General features: G+C 39.4%; 1 protein-coding gene across 1 annotated transcript; it reads right to left on the minus strand.

Moving 5' to 3' along the window:
- Positions 1–12,615: 12,615 nt before the first annotated feature.
- LOC309703847 (E3 SUMO-protein ligase ZBED1-like) lies at positions 12,616–16,193 on the minus strand. The gene is made up of 2 exons (XM_082528765.1): positions 15,973–16,193; positions 12,616–14,559 (listed from the first exon to the last, which is right to left on the minus strand). The coding sequence occupies exons 1-2, from the start codon at positions 16,176–16,178 to the stop codon at positions 12,906–12,908; spliced, it is 1,860 nt and encodes a 619-aa protein (XP_082384891.1). The 5' UTR covers positions 16,179–16,193; the 3' UTR covers positions 12,616–12,905.
- Positions 16,194–18,024: the final 1,831 nt, after the last annotated feature.

An 18,024-nucleotide genomic window follows, 5' to 3' on the forward strand; every position in this document is an offset into this window, starting at 1 on the left:
AATTTAATGAAGTTACTGCTGTTGTGCCAGGTGTGCAAATGTGTGCAACTCTCTTGCTATGGGGGATACTGTGGATTGTGCTTATGTACAATGACCCTGTAAAAGTATTTAATGAGAAAGACTCATGCAAACAGCTCGAAGCAACAAACGCAACTTCGGGTCTCGCTAATGTTTTGCTGTTTTTATTAACTGAGATAACAATTTGGATTACATTTCGAGGAAACCTCACAAAGCTTGTGTGACTGTGTCTGCTTACTTTAAGGAACCCTCTTAATGAGACTGATGGTCCTTCTTTGATGTTATTTGGGCAGTGTGGATGCTGTACATGAATCGCAACCTATAGGCAGGGTTAAGGTTTGCACCATAGATGTGGTCAAGGCACATCCTGTGGATATTTCAATGTGTTTCATTGCTTTTTGGTGGATGTGAAACAGTGGATATGTGGAAAAAGTGGATATTACCAGTATTTTAGAAACCACTCAAAATTGTATACATCATGTTTACACTTTTAAGAGATTAAGCCCCGACTAGTTCACAATCGGACTTACTAAGGTAAAATATAGTGTACACCAATTAAAAGCAAATGTCTGATGTGATATAACATAATCTGCTAAAATTAGTATTGTTATTTAAGAAGCAGCTGTATCCTTTTGTTTTCTAAGGAGAAATATTAGTTATTTGAGTAAAATATGTGTTAAATGTGCAAAAGAGTTACCAGCAGACTTTGATCTCATATTAAATGTAGCTCAACTACAAACCATAATTGTATTTAACAACTAAAATTGCTCAACTATGGATCAAATTGTTGTCTAAACGATGCTGAACTCTGCAGAGTTCTGCGACAACCATTATTCTCTGCCTAGAACATTATGCATGGCACGCTGCTGTAACATTGAATCAGTTCATTAAAAACACTGAGAGAAATGCAGCTTCTACTCTTATGATTCCGGCTCCATTTGATATATAACTTCTCGCTATCCCGATCTGTGTTTTAGCAACATTTACATTGAGGCATCATTACGATGATAGGCTATTATTCTTTCTATACAAACACAAATGTTAGCTATTACACTATTTACAGCTTTTGCTCGGTGCTTGTTACTGTCTCATCAGAGAACATTACTGAGGCATACAGACGCTGATATGATGAGATCAAATTCTTTCTTGTATTTCACAGTCAACAGAACAAATTTAGACACAGGTGCAGTCTCAAATGAAGAGCTTTTATTGTGTATACATCAACAGAAAGTGTAATGAGAATTCAATTTGAGCACTGATCCGGGAGCCTGGATTTAGTCTAGCAGTATAAATGCTTCGGCATCCCAATTGTAAAAAAAGAAAATGATTATGGGCATCAATAGAAGCAAACAAAGGAGAGACATATATGTTAACTGATAGAACAGTAAAGGCCAAATGTTGCAATTATAGAAGGCAGTGATTTATTAGCTGGAAAGGAAATGTTACTTGTTATTTCATTACAAACAAACCTGAAAATGCATTTTTCAGGTTTGCAAATGAACCTTATTTTTATTTGTTGTCATACAAGTCAGTGATGGGCATGTACAGTAATAATTATTATTTAATCCTATTGCCAGAAAAACTGTTGATATTAATTTAAAAAAAAATGCACGGGGGCCAGAGTAGGCCCAGCAAAGCCACTGGGTGTATTTTTTTTTAAACTTTTAATTGTATTTTCAAAGATTTTGCAGCTTCTCCTGCTGATAGAGATCTCCACCATGGCCATTTATACCACAACTTTTTTCACTATCTACTATAAGTATTCAAACTTCTTACAATAGGTTCACAGTAAAATAAATAAATAAATAAATAAAAATGATCATATTTACAGGACAGTCTTCACAATGAACTAACAGAAGTTGTGTCATTTTACACATTTATTTCTATCAATTTAAGCACAAAGAGTCGTACTGACATTCTAAAACATATTGTTGAAATTGCTAATCTTTTTCTTATATTAAAATATCTCAGCAATTAAATGTGTCGTTAAAGTTCTTTAAAAGGACAGAAAGGGGGTTTGAGATGTTGAGATGTGGGCTGTATGTGACCCACCATGAGTTTGACATCCCTGATCTATAGAATAAATGTTTCATATTCACAGTAATAAAGTAATTTCCTGCCCCAAAACAACAATGGGTTAATCAATTAAGCATTTTCTTTTGAAATTATTTATTTATTTATTTTTTAGGAGGGGGCTGGAGGGCATGGAACAACACTAACACTGCGGAAACTAAAAAGGAAACAGGAAACATTCCCAAGAACATTATGTAAGTATCACCGTTGCAGTTCCAAAACAATTTGTGACAAAGGATCCTAGCCTTAAGAAAAGCTTGTATTGTAAGCTAAACCACTACCACAGTGTGTACCTTTAGCCCAAGAAGACACAATATTTTCCGTAAAAACACAAGTGCTAAAGCGCTGTCGCACCATGAGACTGATTCAATTTCCTAGTGTGCTTTAAAGGAGATGAACGAATGGCAACCTGCTGATGATCGCATAGATCATCTTGTCTAATTTTACAGGGCATAACCAAACAGTGCATTTTATAAATTAATTTGAAAGACGCTTTGGTCCAGAAGCATCATGTCTTCATTAAAGAAACCGCGCTAAAGGGGTTAGCTTGTGGTCTGGTTAAAGGAATCTGGGTCACCCTATGCATCATTGGTCTTTGTTACAGTCAGACAGGTGTCAGTTAGAGACATGTCAGACTGTGTGATTAATGTGTGACAAATTACATTTCTACAAAGCAAACAGAAAATATATAAGAGGAGAGACAAGTCACGAGCCTGTGTTATCTATCTGCATTGCTTTTAGGTTTTCAAGATAAGATACGTTGTTTTCTGTAGCTCTGCAAAGACTAACACATTTTTTTTTATTTCACATTGTACATTTTATCATATTCCTATCTTTGTGTAAAGAAAATATTGGGAAACCACATCCATCCATCCAAACTTCAGTAACACACGGATAAATTGAAATATTTAATTTCGTTTTATCAACCAGCCGAACTTGAAATTCCTAAATGGTTTATGATAAAGATAAAAATAATTTAAAAAAAACAATGTGGCATTAAGATTTTGTGGATTGACAACAGTATTTGGAGAGTGAGACAATCTCTGGCTGGATTAGACTGGTGAGTTTAGGGGAAAATGTTGCAGTATTCCCATTTGTCTATTTTGAATCACAACAGCAAATAACCTGTCACTCACAATCTGAGGAACTTGTTAAAGAGCCGGAGTTTGTACACTGGGGGAATCCATTGATGCTACGGAGATTGGTGTCCAGCTGAATGTTAGTCCTTCTCTATAATAAAGTAGTCTCAAAGATATGAAGAAACATAATTTGAGATGAAAATCTCTTTCAACAGGCCAATCTAGAAAGTGATCTTACAGAGAGTGTAGTGGTGACTGCATGTAAATGAAAGGGCAGTGCATCTGATAATGTGTTGAAGCAGGATTGGGGCAGCTAGCAGGGAGCAAGCAACCATAAAAGGTTATTAGCATATAAACAAGCGGTTGTTGTTATATATGAAAATGTTTCTTTTATTGATATAATTTTGCCATGCAGTCTCCCTCCCCTCACCTACAGCCAGTCATGGCAGTAGGTGAGGTGGCCGCATGTCACTGCACCTGGTTTCTTCCTGTTAGGAGGAAGTTTTTCCTCCCCACTGTCTCCAAAGCACTTGCTCATAGGGTGTCATGTGATTGTTGGGTTTTCTCTGTTTTCTCTCGATCACTGTGGGGTTTTTACTTATATATATTACAATTGCTTCTTAAAACTTACTTTTTTACTTTGGCCTTTAATTCAAGTTCACTTTGAGTACCATCAGGCCTGTTTTACGTTTTTAATGTTAATACAATGTCTTCTCATTTATCTGTATTTGTTTCTCTATTGTTTTCTCTTGTTTTTAACTGATTGTGAAGCACTGGTCAACTCTGTTGCTTTTAAATGTGCTATAGAAATAAATTATGAATTGAATTGAATATAAAGTGTTAACTGCTGTTGTGATTTGCCGCTATGTAAATAAAACTGAATTGAATTGAAAAAAAAGTTGCATGGCTCTCCCTGTGAATGATCATATCAAAATATGATGTTGTTGTGTGCCAATTAGCTAACAACCAAAGACGCCTCATTATACTGATGGTAAACATCACTCACTGTGTGTTGGACCCAATGTACAAAATTAAAAATATGTTTAAAAAGTATCCTTGGGTTCAATTATTATAGCAATAAAAAAAAACAACAATTCCAACTTGAATTGACCCTTCATACGTGCGTGCATTATTATGGATTTTGCCAAACTTTTTTGATAAATTGCAGAGCGCCAGAATGTTCCAGAGGAAAAGTCATCGTCATCTTTTTACACAGCATCAGCCTTGTTTTGAGGTCCAGTCTTGCAGATATAAATCCTCTGATTGTCACTCGCAACAGGACATTTACATTTTGAGCATTATGCTGCTGTTCATGTTCACTGAGGACAACAAAACTTTTCTGTCTAACTTCAACTTACCCTCTAAGAAATGTGACTTTTTCACTCAAGTTTTGTCTTACTTGAGGTGTGGCTTGGACTTGCTCTTTAAAAAAAAAAAAAAGCTTGTGAGTCTGTGAATGTTCTCAGTCATCCAGGTCATCGTGCTCTAAGGAGCTTGGAAAGAAAAGCGTTTAAACTTCTTTAAGTTTTCCGGAAGATGTTTCACCTCTCATCTGAGAAGCTTCTTTAGTTCTAAGAGCAATTGGTGGATTTTAAGATTTTAAGCCCTATGGGACTGTCCGCAAGAGGGTCATGGACCCCCTATTGATCCACTACCTAATCACACGAGCCAAGGTGTGAAAACGGGGGTGGGTCACAAAAAAAGCTTGTGAGGCATCCTATTAGCTGCCAAGCTCCTCACATTACTAATAAAAAGCTGTAGCTCTATTTTGACAGACGCCCCTGACTCACAAACATGCTCCAAAACACACTAATACTAGCCACCAACCATACAAGCCAACAAGGGCAAAGGATCTACAAACTATAATCACATAGTACCACTTAGGAAATATCTGAAATATCTGTGCTGATGTTTCCTGTCAGAGCTGGAGAGTAGCCTTGTGTTAAACAAGGCAGGATTTGTGGTAATGGGATTGCTCTATTTTTGTGTGTTTATGTATGTGCGCAAACCTTTGTCCGCACGTATTCGTGTAAGCCTAACCTCAGAATTCACTCCATGCGGAGGAGTCCTCAAACTAAATTTACCACGGCCCTGGTGGAGGTTAATGCCGGCCCTCCCATCTGCTGTTTTCTAATCATCCCCTGTTATCTATGAAAAAGGAGAGCGGAGGAATATGGTCATAGTGTGCAACAGCCATCTTTTTCCATTTACCCCTTCGCTCTCCTGGCCATTCCACCATCATTTGTGAAATCAGCTGTAGCAGCGGGAGGAGAGTTTGCACAAAATGTACTTCCTGGAGTGTCTATTTCATGCCGAGAGGAGAGGAGACGGCAGCGGCAGCTGAGGAGAATAAGTGAGAGAGGGAAAGGTAATGAATAGAACAGTTGGAAAGCTAGCTGGAGATGGCCCCTGAACATTTGTCACTCCAACAGGAGTTGTATCTCTGTTGTGAGATTGGATTTTGGTTTATTATTGTTGTTTTGCAAAAACGCTGGTGTCACTCTGTGCTTGAATGCCAGCACAGCTTCACATGTAAGTGGCTAGGTGCAGTGCCTTAGAAGGAGGAGTGAAAAAAAATATGTTTCTCTGTATCCTGTGGGATTCCAACAATAATATGTGATTCCTGCCCTTTGCTTCCTCATGCATGAGCAGAGAACGAAAGCAATCTAATCCTAGAGCCTATTCTGTGGGGGGCTGCGGTGCAGTCACGCTACCTTATTGTTCCTCCGGGGACAGAAATAGGCAAGTGGTGACTGTTGGCACATCAAGTCACAGCACTTTGATATATTGTGACTGGCCTCGCTAATACAGGAAATCGCCACACACAAAAGCCAACAATCATATTGACAAATTATCACGGCAATAAGAGTCCTGGCCTGTTCCACGCGGACGTTTAGCATTCTGCTCACGTGCTTTGATGCAGTTTTAGTTTGCCACTGAAATCTTTGGAAACAAGGTTTTTGCCGACCTTGTTGCCATTCATTTTTTTTTTTGTTTTGTTTGTGTCACTTGAAAAAAGACTGCTCTCAGAAAAAGGTCAGCCCACTAACTGAAATTTAAAAGAAAAAACATGCTGGTCTCATTTGTAAGAGAAAATAATTCCTGTTCATAATTTTAATTGGCTAAGCTGCTGAAAATTATTTCACAGCACTACCACCTATATGCCTCCAATTTATCTTTCTCTGTGCTCCACTTTTTAAAAAAATCTTTCTCTCTATTTTGCCTTCTGTTTCTCCCTCCGCCCTCATTCTCCGACTTCCCCTGTTTCCTCTTGTACCCCCTCTCACTGGAGGAGCCCTTGGCTTGAAGCACTCTTGAGAAAATGAAGGGGGCAAATATACATGTGTGATGTTCAGAACTGGATAATGGTGCACTTGTTCAATGTAATTGGCCTGGAAAAGCACTGTAATTTGTGACTGGAGAACCCTGACTTGACTTGAGAAAAATGTAAATGTGCAGCAGAGGAGCGCCTTGGTTAATCAGTTCTCACAAAGAGAATACTTTAAGTTCATTAGTGTTCCATTTGCATATTCGCCCTCATAAAGGAAGCATTAATCCCAAATGAAATTGCATGTTTCTATCATAAAAGGCGAGGTGTGTGTATATGTGTGTGTCAGGGGGTGGAGCTTATTTTATATTTTCCCTCTATTGCTCAAACTGAAACTGAAACATATGTTTGTGACCACAGTAAAACCTGATCATATTTGGGGCTTGTAAAAAGAAAAGATAATCATAAACATGTTTTGAAGAGCTGATGTTCATGCAAGCGCACACGCATGAGCAATCACACCAGAGGAGGAACTCATATCAAGACAGCACAGAGTATTTTTGCCCATAATACTTCCTAAAATTGGCTCCAAATGACTGAATCTAAATGGAGTGAACAACAGAAGCGTGTCCGTGAGGATTAACGTAGAGCCAAAAAAAGGCTAATTTGTCCGCTGATGATGGCCATCAACTTGCAACATGAGGAGCTGGAGGTAATGGCCAGTAAAGCTTTATCCAAAGGAGTGGAAGACAGCGAATAAGGCAGGCCAGCATCACAGGTCAACATGCTGTAAGACTAATTCTCCACCTCCAGTGTGAGCCACTAAAGGTGGAGTGTGCATATGCTGACGTTTATTCCACAAAAATTCATATTTTTAATTGTTAGTAGCTGAGAAAAAAAAATGCGACGCATTCTTTTTTTCACTTTCGTAGTGGTGCACTCGAGAAAATCCATGCAACTAGTTAAAAAGAGATTCCACAAGCTGAAAATGACTCCAGCGAGTTGAGAGCTAACATGTAAACACTGGAATCTCATTAAGAGACTGATGAATGGAACTGGCCACTAGCCCACTGGCCACAGTGACCAGCTTTCTGCCAAAAGTACAAATCGTTTGAGATAAATAATTTAGGCGTAAAAACCAAAAAATACCTAGAATGCAAAATGCTTTAACAGATTAAATAGTAACACTATCTGCACAAAGTTTCCCCCTCCCCTTTCCTGATCTAAGGCCAATATGAGTTTGGTCTCAATTTGGCTTGGCAGTGCTGGCTGCATCCCAGAACATCTCTTTGGGCTCGTCAGCCCTGGATTCCTGGATGTTACCCACACTGAAGGAGGAAATGATGCGATGGTAGAGGAAAGGGGGTTGAGAGAGTTGAAAACAAAGCCATCACTCTGATTGGTTGTCTGGACAGAGGCCAAAGCGAGGACAGAAGGTGGAAGAGAGAAAGAGATAGAGAGAGAGGGAGGGAGGGAGGGAGGAACAGAAAGAAGGAGGAGAGGATTGTCTTCAAGCCTTTTAAGTACCCGCTGGAGGGGTCAAGAGGCTGCCAAATCAGTGGGGCATCTCAGTACTTGCTCTCAGCATGTGTGCGGGTATCCTTCTGTATACCTGTCCGTTCCGATCTGTGTTCATCTGTCCGTTTGTCCTGTTTGTAACTACATCGTACATGTGTTTAGGAGGAGAACATAATTGCCCTCCAGGGTATGAATGCACATACCTGCTTGTCAATCGTGTGTGTGTCTTTATGTGTGTTTGTCTGGGTGTGTGTTGACCACTTCATCTTCTTCACCAGTCTGCAGTCATCACAGCAAAAGGATGATCTGCATAACACTTTTTAGTTGGAGATTCAATTATGCTATTGAGAAAATGAAGAGCTCCATTAGCATTCTCCATCCCCTCTTTATTTACTGTCCCTCTGGCCAAATGGATATGGAGAAGGCTAGACTCTCAGCCACTACATGACCTTCAGTGCTCCTTTAAAATAAATAAATAAATAAATGAATCAGCTAAAAAAAAAAATAGCAAAAACCTGCTGGTAATTTGTGAGATATGATGTGGGTCCACCAGCACAAATTGCACATTGCGGATACAGTCAGTTATTCGGTGAATGTTAAATGAAAACCATTTCAATTCATTGCATTAATGTGCACAGTCCATTAAAAATACAAGGCTTGCTGACCTTCCAGTAGAACAGTTTTTATTAAAAATCCAGTGTCCAATTGTTTAACTCGGTGTCAATTGGGACCAAGCACTCTTCACCTTTCCACAGTATTACTCATTCTCATGCAGAGATCACTTTTCATCTAATGGAGTTAGTTCTGCACAAAGATACACCCCTCCTCCCTTTATCCGATGGGATGGGATTAAATGCACGTGGCCAGTTACACGCAACACAACACATATTTACAAAACTATTCCAGCATCATGCCACTGTCTGACTTACTTTCTTTCTTTCTTTCTTTCTTTCTCTGTTGTTAAAGAAGTAAATGAACTGACTTTACATCAGAATCAGATTCTGCAATAAAATGGCATTTTCTGTGAGTTACTTTGTGACAAAACACTCACGCACAGTGCTTTGTTAGCACAGTAAGCAAAACATGTAGGATACAGGAATGTTCAAAAATCTGTTTTGCTTGATGAAACCACCTTTATTATTCAGTGCCAATCAGACTCATTCCAGATGTTGCTGCACAGCGCTGCTTTTCTGTTTCGAGAAGAACTTCCAACAATTTAGCCCCAAACCATGACAGAGCCTCCACCGTGTTTTACACATGACTGTAGACACTCACTCTGTTCCTCTCTCCCGACGTCCTCTGAACCAAAATTTTACATTTAGATCCATCACTCCATCAGACCTGTCGCCGCCGATTTTAAGTTTGGTTCTTGTCTTGTTTGACACACCTCATTTTTTTCTACTGGTTTCTCTTCCTTAAAAATGCCTTCTTGATTACCACCAGATGCATCTCTAAGGTCCTGTGTCAGGTCTGTTTTGCACTTTATGGATGTGACTATCAGATAACCTCAAACCGATTCTTTGCTACTTGTCCGTTATGTGTAGACACAACACTGGTTCATCCCTTAAGTTAGGTGTATTTGTCTGCTTGAACAATTCAGGTCAGTGTTAAGTCATTTAACAAATAAAATGGTCAGATATAAAAACGGGACAGGGAAGAAGTGAAAATGTCCAAAAACTTTGGAAAATCATCCAGAACCTTTGTTTAAGATCAATATTAAAAACTCTAAGGTCTTGGAAGCAAAATATTAAAAGCAAACCTATTCAGAAATGAAGAGCAATTACATCATCGGGTGGTTTCATTATTTTCTGATCAAACAACCTTAAAATATAAGTTAGCATAAACCTGGACTAAAGTCAAGACCTACAAAGTAAATTTGTATATAAAAGCTTAACATCTGCGAGGAATAGCTGCAGTTTCTTTTTCTTTCTTTGGTTTATTTTTGTCATTTTGGTTAAAACACCTTACAGCCTCGCTCAGTATCTGCCAGCTTTAATTATGCATCATGATTCATGGTGCGATGTAGCATCCGGTCCATATGCGCTGTTTCACCACACTGTTTTGACATCTCCATTCACAAGGTTTGTCAGTGTACGTCCTGATCACTGCCATGTTAAATAAAGGTGGGAATTCACAGCCAAAGTGGCCATTTTTCAACTTCTGTTGTGTTTCCTGACATTTCCTTCTCTTAACGCTTTCACAGCTTTCTGAAACTTCATTTTCATACATCACCGTCATGTGACTTTTGAACATTTGAAACACTGCTATGAGTAATGAAGTCACTGCTATCCATTCGAATCCAATCACAAGCCATTATATTTCATTAGGAAGTGTCACCATTCACTCATTCCCCACTCCATAAGTTTTAGAGAAATAAGGGGTTGGATGGGAGGACTCACTATTCGCAATAAACGAGTTAAGCCATGGTGAAAAGTGGTTATTTCCACTGAGAGCATTGTAATGAGGAGTTGGTTACAAAACTGCAATGTATCAGAGGTGTTTCTGCAAAGAGGCTGGAAGAAGACGAAAGAAGAAAAAGACAAAAGGAAATAACACACAAACAAAAGTGAGACAGATGTGTCCTGCCACGCGTGGCCTCCAACTGTTCATAATGAAGGGCATTCACTGCTCCGTTCCGGCTCTCCCACTGTCAACACAATTCTTTCACACTGGGCCTCCTTCCCTCCTCTTTGCGCCCTCCCTTGTATTTGTCCCTCTTTTTTTTCTCCTTTCTTCCACATTTTTTTTATCAGTTCAGTTTGGGGTGAAGCAGAACTTAGTGTGTCGACAAGAGAGAGCAAGAGGGAGGGATAAAAATTGAATTGTGAGAGGGAGAGAGCGGCAAAGGGAGCAGATCTGCAGGACAGCTTGGAGACCAGCGTGGGGCCATGCTTGTCACTTCTCCTTCCACCCATCCCGTCTACTGGCAGGGGCTTATGCACACAAGAGCGCCTACTGTACCTGGGCATCTGCGGAGCTTCGCTGGGCGGGTGGGGGAGGGTGGGAAGCACCGTAGGCCTCAGCACCTCTTTAGCAGCCAGGCAATCTGCTCTGTGAGCCCCAGTCTGAATGTTGGACTGTGGAGGACACACAGACACACATACACAAACAAGGCGCTCCCATACCCACTGAGGGGCTTGGTCAGAGCTGAGGCAAGATGGTAGATGAGGCACAACAAACACATGCACACATGCAGCCTCGACTCACTCCCAGACAGCCGGGTATGGCTATCTCAAGGGGTATTTCTAAAGTTGCAAGGGGTTGTCTGAAAGAATTGTAAATGAGCTTTTTTATATATATATTTTTTTAAAGTAGTGCCTGCACAATAGAATTTATTTGAGAAAAATATTAATTGAACTGGGTTGAAGAAATAGGTATGAGGATATCATTTATTGTACGTTCATTGTAACAGTAACCAGCAGGTTGCCAGAAAAGAGGCCAACTGCACAGTAAACACCACCCACCAACCAGACAGCTGTAACACCTTTAGGCTGTGTTTTAAAAAGGGATGGCTACATGTCTTTATTAACTGAACAGAAGCACTGAAACAGATCATGTTAAAATAACAACTGCAATAAAAAAATTAAAGATAGGAGCGGGTTTGTGGAGGCTGTCATGTTGCCCCCGACATCTTGACTACAGTGGCTGAGATGTTCCTCATAAATTGCGGTATGCTTAGAAGTTATTTTTATTTTTAATATTACAAATAGCTCTTTTAAACTATATCTGAAAATGTTCAAATGATTTAACATTCGAACACTTTGTACCTTTAGACAGCGTTTTTTGGTACCTTACTTGAGTATTTCATTTTTCTGCTCACTTATGCAATGCCTAACAGATTTATGGTACCAACATCCAACATCAGGTTTATCCTACAGCTGCTCTAAATGAAAGGTGCTGCTAATTACCAAAAATTGTTTTGTGTGTTTCTCTAATGGTTAACCCACAAGTATGAACAACCTTTTTAAATGCTTTTCCACAGGGTGTCTTTGTCTCGTCTTCCAACCAGTCACGGCAGCTGGCTGCCCCTCCCTGAGCCTGGTTCTGCCAGAGGTGTCTTCCTGTTAAAAGGGAGTTTTTCCTTCCTTCTGCTGCCAAAGCACTTCTTCATGGGGGGATATGTTTGTTGGTGTTTTCTCTGTATTATTGTAGTGTCTTTACCTTACAATATAAAGTGCCTTGAGGCAACTGTATGGATTTTCCAGGTTTACAAAGTTATTATTTTTTGATAAGGATGCAATATCAATTTGCCTACTGATTAGGGCTGGGCAAAACGATTATTTTCCTAATCGATGAATCTAGCGATTAATTTTTCGATGCATCGATTAATCTAATGATTAATTTTTCAATCCGATTCGATTTTGATTTGATTCGATTATCGATTATTTCCATATTTTTTGACTTGTATAGCAATTTCACATTTACTCATTTATGTATATCAATGAAAAACACAAATTTCTTCATTTGAAGACCTTTTAATAAAAAAAATTGCAAAATAAAATTGTAGAGGTCATACAATCAATAGCATTTAACAAGAAATGAAATGTGCAAACATATAAAATTAAGGAAAAGTTAACAAAACATTTCAAATAAATAGCAACAATGGTGTCTTTAAACAAACAAAATGTAACATTCACTTTGCTTTCTCCCATAAAGTGCTCTTCATTCACAAAACAAAATCCACAATAACATTGTAGTACAATCTTCTGTTTTTAACAAAAAATTAAATGTTGTGCAGAACAAATATGAACAAAGGAAATCATAGCAAAAAATTAATAAAATATAAACAGCAGCAATGGCGTCTTTGAACAAATACAACGTAACATTCACTTTGCTCTCTGCAAAAAAAGTGCTCTTTGTTAACAAAATATCCATTTTGCTGCCTTCTCTCCTATTTGTGTGTGTGTTTGTGTGTGTGTGTGTTCAATCATGTTCATCACATGAAGTAGTTATGCATTGGAGTGGAGAAATGTTAGCATTTCTACATGCTCAGCAGTCAGGCTTGCCCTTTTTTTGGTGACAATGTTTCCAGCAACTGAAAAAAGCCTTTCAGATGGTGTTGATGTGGCAGGTACAGCCAAATATGATTTGGCTAAATTAGCCAGTGTGGGGAATCTTGTTGCATTATTCTTCCACCATGTAAGGGGGTCATTATCCCTTGGAATAGGGGCTTCCCCAAAATACAGCAGTGCTTCTTTCCTCACCGCCTCATTTTCTCCATCCCCACCCTGGTCAGTGTTTTCATTACAATCTTCCTCCTCAGAATCTGTACCCAACAAAGTGTCCAACACAGACCTCTTCTTTGTTGGGGGACTTGCTGAGGCTTCCTGTCCCACATGTTCCTGCTGTAACTGTGATCTCTGCTCCCTTTTGAGATCAAGTGCCTCCCTCTGTACTGTTACTTGCAGTTTCAGAGCATCTTCTGGAGAAAGGAATTTCAGTTTACGAAAACGTGGATCAAGGGCAGCAGCAATGAGTGACACATTTTTTCCATCTGCTTGAAATGCAGATACCTCTGGCTGCCACCTATACAAGATTTCCTCTTCTGCACAGTTCTGGAAAGAGTTCACTGCAGCAGAATCAAATGATTTGTTTTTGGTGGATTTCAGGAGACCTTTCAGCAGGGGGGGAAGAACAGAGACTGTGACATAAGACTGTCCACTAAGAACATTAGTGGCTTGCTCATAAGGCTTGAGCACCTCCTTCAATTCATCCAGAAGAATCCACTGATCACTTTTCAGATCTAGGTACTGTTTCCCACGCTGTGTGACTTTTGGATCTGAAAGCGTCGCAACCACTGGCCATCTCTGTTCCAACAGACGTTCAATCATGTAGTATGAACTGTTCCATCTGACAGCGACATCCTGGATTAGTTTATGCTCAGCTGTACCCATCTGCTTTTGCTTCTGCTTAAGTTTGGTGCAAGCTGGCTCACTTTTCCTGATGTGCTTTACAAGGCCCCGTGCAGCTGATAGTGCCTTATCAATCTTGGGGTCTTTCAGTGCATGGTTTACAACCAGTTGCAGTGTATGCCCGGCACACCGATAGGACACCACTCCAAACTTCTCTTTCAGGATGTGGAGAGCTGCAACTATGTTACTTGCATTATCATGCACAACGGCAAGGACATTATGCAAGGAAATGTCGAATTTCTCTGCCACCTTCTCCACCCAGGAGGCAAGGTTTTCTGCAGTGTGGCGCTCTTCAACTGGCAGTGTTGCTAAATTGAAGGAGAGAAGATCCCAATTGTCATTAATGAAATGACAAGTTACCCCTAAGTAGGACTCTGTGACCAGACTTGTCCAAGCATCAGTGGTAAGGGAGATTTTGGATGTGGCCTTTTTTAGTTCATTCCTTAGTTTCTCAACTGAAGTTTCATACTTTCTCTCCATCATGCTTGTAAAATGACGCCTAGACGGCAGAGTGTATCCCGGTTGGAAAGTGGTCAGCATTTCTTTGAATCCCTCACCCTCAACCACAGCAAGTGGTCTCATGTCTTTTAAAATCATAGTTAAGACGCTCTCGGTAAGTACAGCCGCCTCCTGGGGGGTGCATGGTGTACTTCTTCTCTGACAGTAGTCCTCCAGACTTTTCTGTTTGTTCCTGAAATCATAAATCACACACAGCACACAGATGAATTCGAATAATTACAAAATAATTATATGGAAAGCATAATATCAAAATAATTAGATAAGGATCTGGTTGTTATAATAAATAAATATAAACCATGTATGTGCCTTACTGTTGTTGAAATCTCCCAATTCTTTGAATCTTTGGGCTGAAGGAAGGACAATACTCGGTGTATTTATGCTCAATCAACAATCATTTATTTCCATACAATTCAACACTTAAGAGCATAAGGACCATCATGATGGGGAGACCTGCCTGCAGAGGGTCACAGCAAGTCTCAAAATGGTGACGGGTTGCTCAGCTTTTTATAGTCTCTAGTGGCCCCCACCTAGTCGTAAAAGACCAAACATTAACATTCTTTCTCTCTTACGGCGCCTCAGTTATGACCTCGGCAGTTGTTTCTCTGCTTTCTGTAAGGTGGGGGTGTGGAATGTGGTCTGTCTATCTCCCCTGTCTTAGACACAGAGTCTCCTGCTTACAACCTTCTCTTTATGATTCAACAATAGAACATGTCAAGAAAACAGTGTAACACATTCCCAGCAGATCAAGGATACAGAGTGATGCACACTTATCTAATAAACTAATAAGTGAATATGTTCTTTTAACTCAAAAGTATAATGAGAACTAAACTACATACAGCTCACACACTCTATATTAAAGGGTATAATATGATCTACAGCAGTATTCTAATTCAACTACTTTGATTACATATATAAGGTAACATATAATAACAGAATAATCTAATACTGTTATGCCATGTGCTTTCATAGCATAACAGTAAGAGATTAATGATAATCACCAATGTTGAACATATGATATGGCTGCAAAAAATAACTGCAAAAAATAGCGTTTAAACAGCCATAGCTGATGGCACATTTACTGGTGCACTGCTTTCTAGCCATTAGATGGCATAACTTTGACCTATAAGATCAAGCTGAAGAAGCATTATGTATAAAAACAGCATTCAAATAGGATGAAAGACATTAAACTTGACAAATCAAGAGTTCGTTGTCATTTTGCTTTTGCAAGCACTTTAACGATGTTGTAACATTGTCCACGACGGCTACGTTTAGGTGGTGGTGAATTATCCTTGTTAACATTTCTCCTGCGGCCAATTCTATGTCTCACATTTTCATCTTTCGCCGATTCTGATAATCAGCCTGCGCGCATTCCGACTCATTTTGCCAGCATGGGCCACAAATTAAAAAAACAACTAAACAGCAGCTGCTATATGTTACTGCTAAGCAGCTTAAATTAGTTTTGTATTTATGGAGGTTGGGTGTTTATCTCTGTCTATGAGTGAGTGTATGTCTAGGGGAGGGGGGGGGAGGGGTCGGATGAATTAACGGGTAAAAACCAGCGTTAGTAAAAAAGTTGAAAACTTACGGTGGTTTGTCCTTTTCAGAAGCTGCTCCTGGATGTCGTCGTTTGAGGTGCTGGTGCATAGCCGTCGTGCTTTTATGATAGGCCATTTCCACCTTACAAAGCCGGCAAACGACTGAATCACTTCCTTTTCGGTTAAAATATCCCCATACTGTAGAACTGCGTGTTCGGGTGCAGTGGTTTAAGTCGACTGCGACTACCTCACTCATGTTACCGCTACTCGCTGCCGCCATGTATTTTTTTGAAAGTGACGACGCATCGACGTAAATTGTTTTACGTCGACGTATTTTACGCGTCGACGTAATCGATTACGTCGACGCGTTGTCCCAGCCCTACTACTGATGGATGGATGGATGGATGGATGGATGGATGGATGGATGGATGGATAGATAGATAGATAGATAGATAGATAGGCTGCTTGTAAAAACATAAAATCAGTTTGTTAATTATAATGAATTGATTATCGTAATTCATTATACTTTTTTATTTTAAACACGTTTTTGATAGGTTTATGTTTTCTGGTTTTTATGACAAGTGATCTCATATCAATCAGTGATCTAATAAGCAGTGTATCTGCAGTGAATTTCATAGAGAAAGTATTGTACTTTCCACACCACTGCAATTGTTTTTGAAGCCTTTGCAGATTTATTACTCAGATATCGCCATCAAGCTTAGCATGAGACAAGGCTTAGGGACTCTGTGGAGAAACTCATTAAAGTAGAAAGTAAAAAATTAATTAACTTTCCTACACCTTTGTACATCATAGCAACATTGGGATATTAATATCTTAAGAAGTAAAAAAAAATATATATATATATGTATATATATATATGGCGTGTTCGGAATATGCCTTGGGAATGTGTTGCTTGCTGTTTAGATAGTTTAGATAAGACGTTTGTTTATTGTTACGTGGCGTTTAACTGTTCTCTTAACTGTTCTTGTTGATGCTGCAGTATAAATTCACCGACAGTTATTGCTGATGGAAAGAATGTTGTACCCTGAGAGAGTTCAGACGTGCAGTTACTGACGCTCTGAAGCACACTGTGGTACAGCTTAAGTGTTCAATAAAGAGCTCCCCCTATCTGTTTGGGGTATAACATCTGTGTGGGAGCTTTGTTAGATTTCTCAGCTCACTGCTATAAATATATATATTAAATGAGTATCTATTTTATAATGGTGCTTAAAATATATTTTATTGCACATTGTAATTTGAAACCTTAGCAACAATTTGAAATTGTAAATAACTAACTTTGGAACACTCTGAAATGATCTAAAAAAAAAGAATCTTGAGAAAAACACATATGAGGGTATATTATACACCAAAAGTTTAGGCACTGCGCAGGATCTTCTTTATTTCATAACACAGAGACTCTGCACAGATCTGCATCATGCAAATTAACAACTCGGTGCTACAGCAACATTGATATATCTTCTGTGCTCTAAAAGCAGCGGCAACAGCTGTTCAGGTCATAGCAATTTGTATGAGAGTTGAAAACAAAACAACCCAAAATGTGTAGCTAACTAGCAGTTGACATCCTCATATCCTCGCGGTCACTTCCTCCCACACCTCCAGCATGCATTCTCCAGATAGGCACGAGCCCCTCCACTCCACCTCCCCACCCCCTTCCACTTCCGATTGCTCAGTGGAAGTGCTCAGGGCGTCTGGAGTAAGGAGTGAACAGCTGTTTGAATTAAATCTGCAAGAGTGAGTCTAGACGGGGCCAGGTTTATTGAAGCGATGTTGACTGTCAGATTGATGGAAGACAAGGGGGAGATGGCTCGGCTTGTTACAGGCAAAGCCAAACTGGATTCTCTGCCTGTAAGCTGCTGTAAATCTTCCCTGTTTGATGGGGAGATTAGCTGTAATTCTGAGGACATAAATATGGTGTTAGCTTTAAAGTGAAGCTGGCTGAAAAACGTGAACATAAGCATGCTGAGAGTTCGACCGCAAACAGTACAACAGTTTTTAATTTTACTTGAACACAAGGTCTTTAGTTAAAATCTACAATTAGGGCATTTTAAAACAAATAATTTCCAGTAGCCACTAATTTGAAA

Source organism: Aulonocara stuartgranti, assembly GCF_965226115.1.
Source record: "Aulonocara stuartgranti genome assembly, chromosome: 3".
NCBI classification, from domain to species: Eukaryota; Metazoa; Chordata; class Actinopteri; order Cichliformes; family Cichlidae; genus Aulonocara; species Aulonocara stuartgranti.

Coding starts and splice junctions, on each gene's coding strand:
- LOC309703847 (XM_082528765.1), bottom strand. CDS start 16,178: ATGAGTGAGGTAGTCGCAGTCGACTTAAACCACTGCACCCGAACACGC. Junction 14,560..15,972: donor TCTGAAAAGGACAAACCACC/GTAAGTTTTCAA, acceptor TTATGATTTCAG/GAACAAACAGAAAAGTCTGG.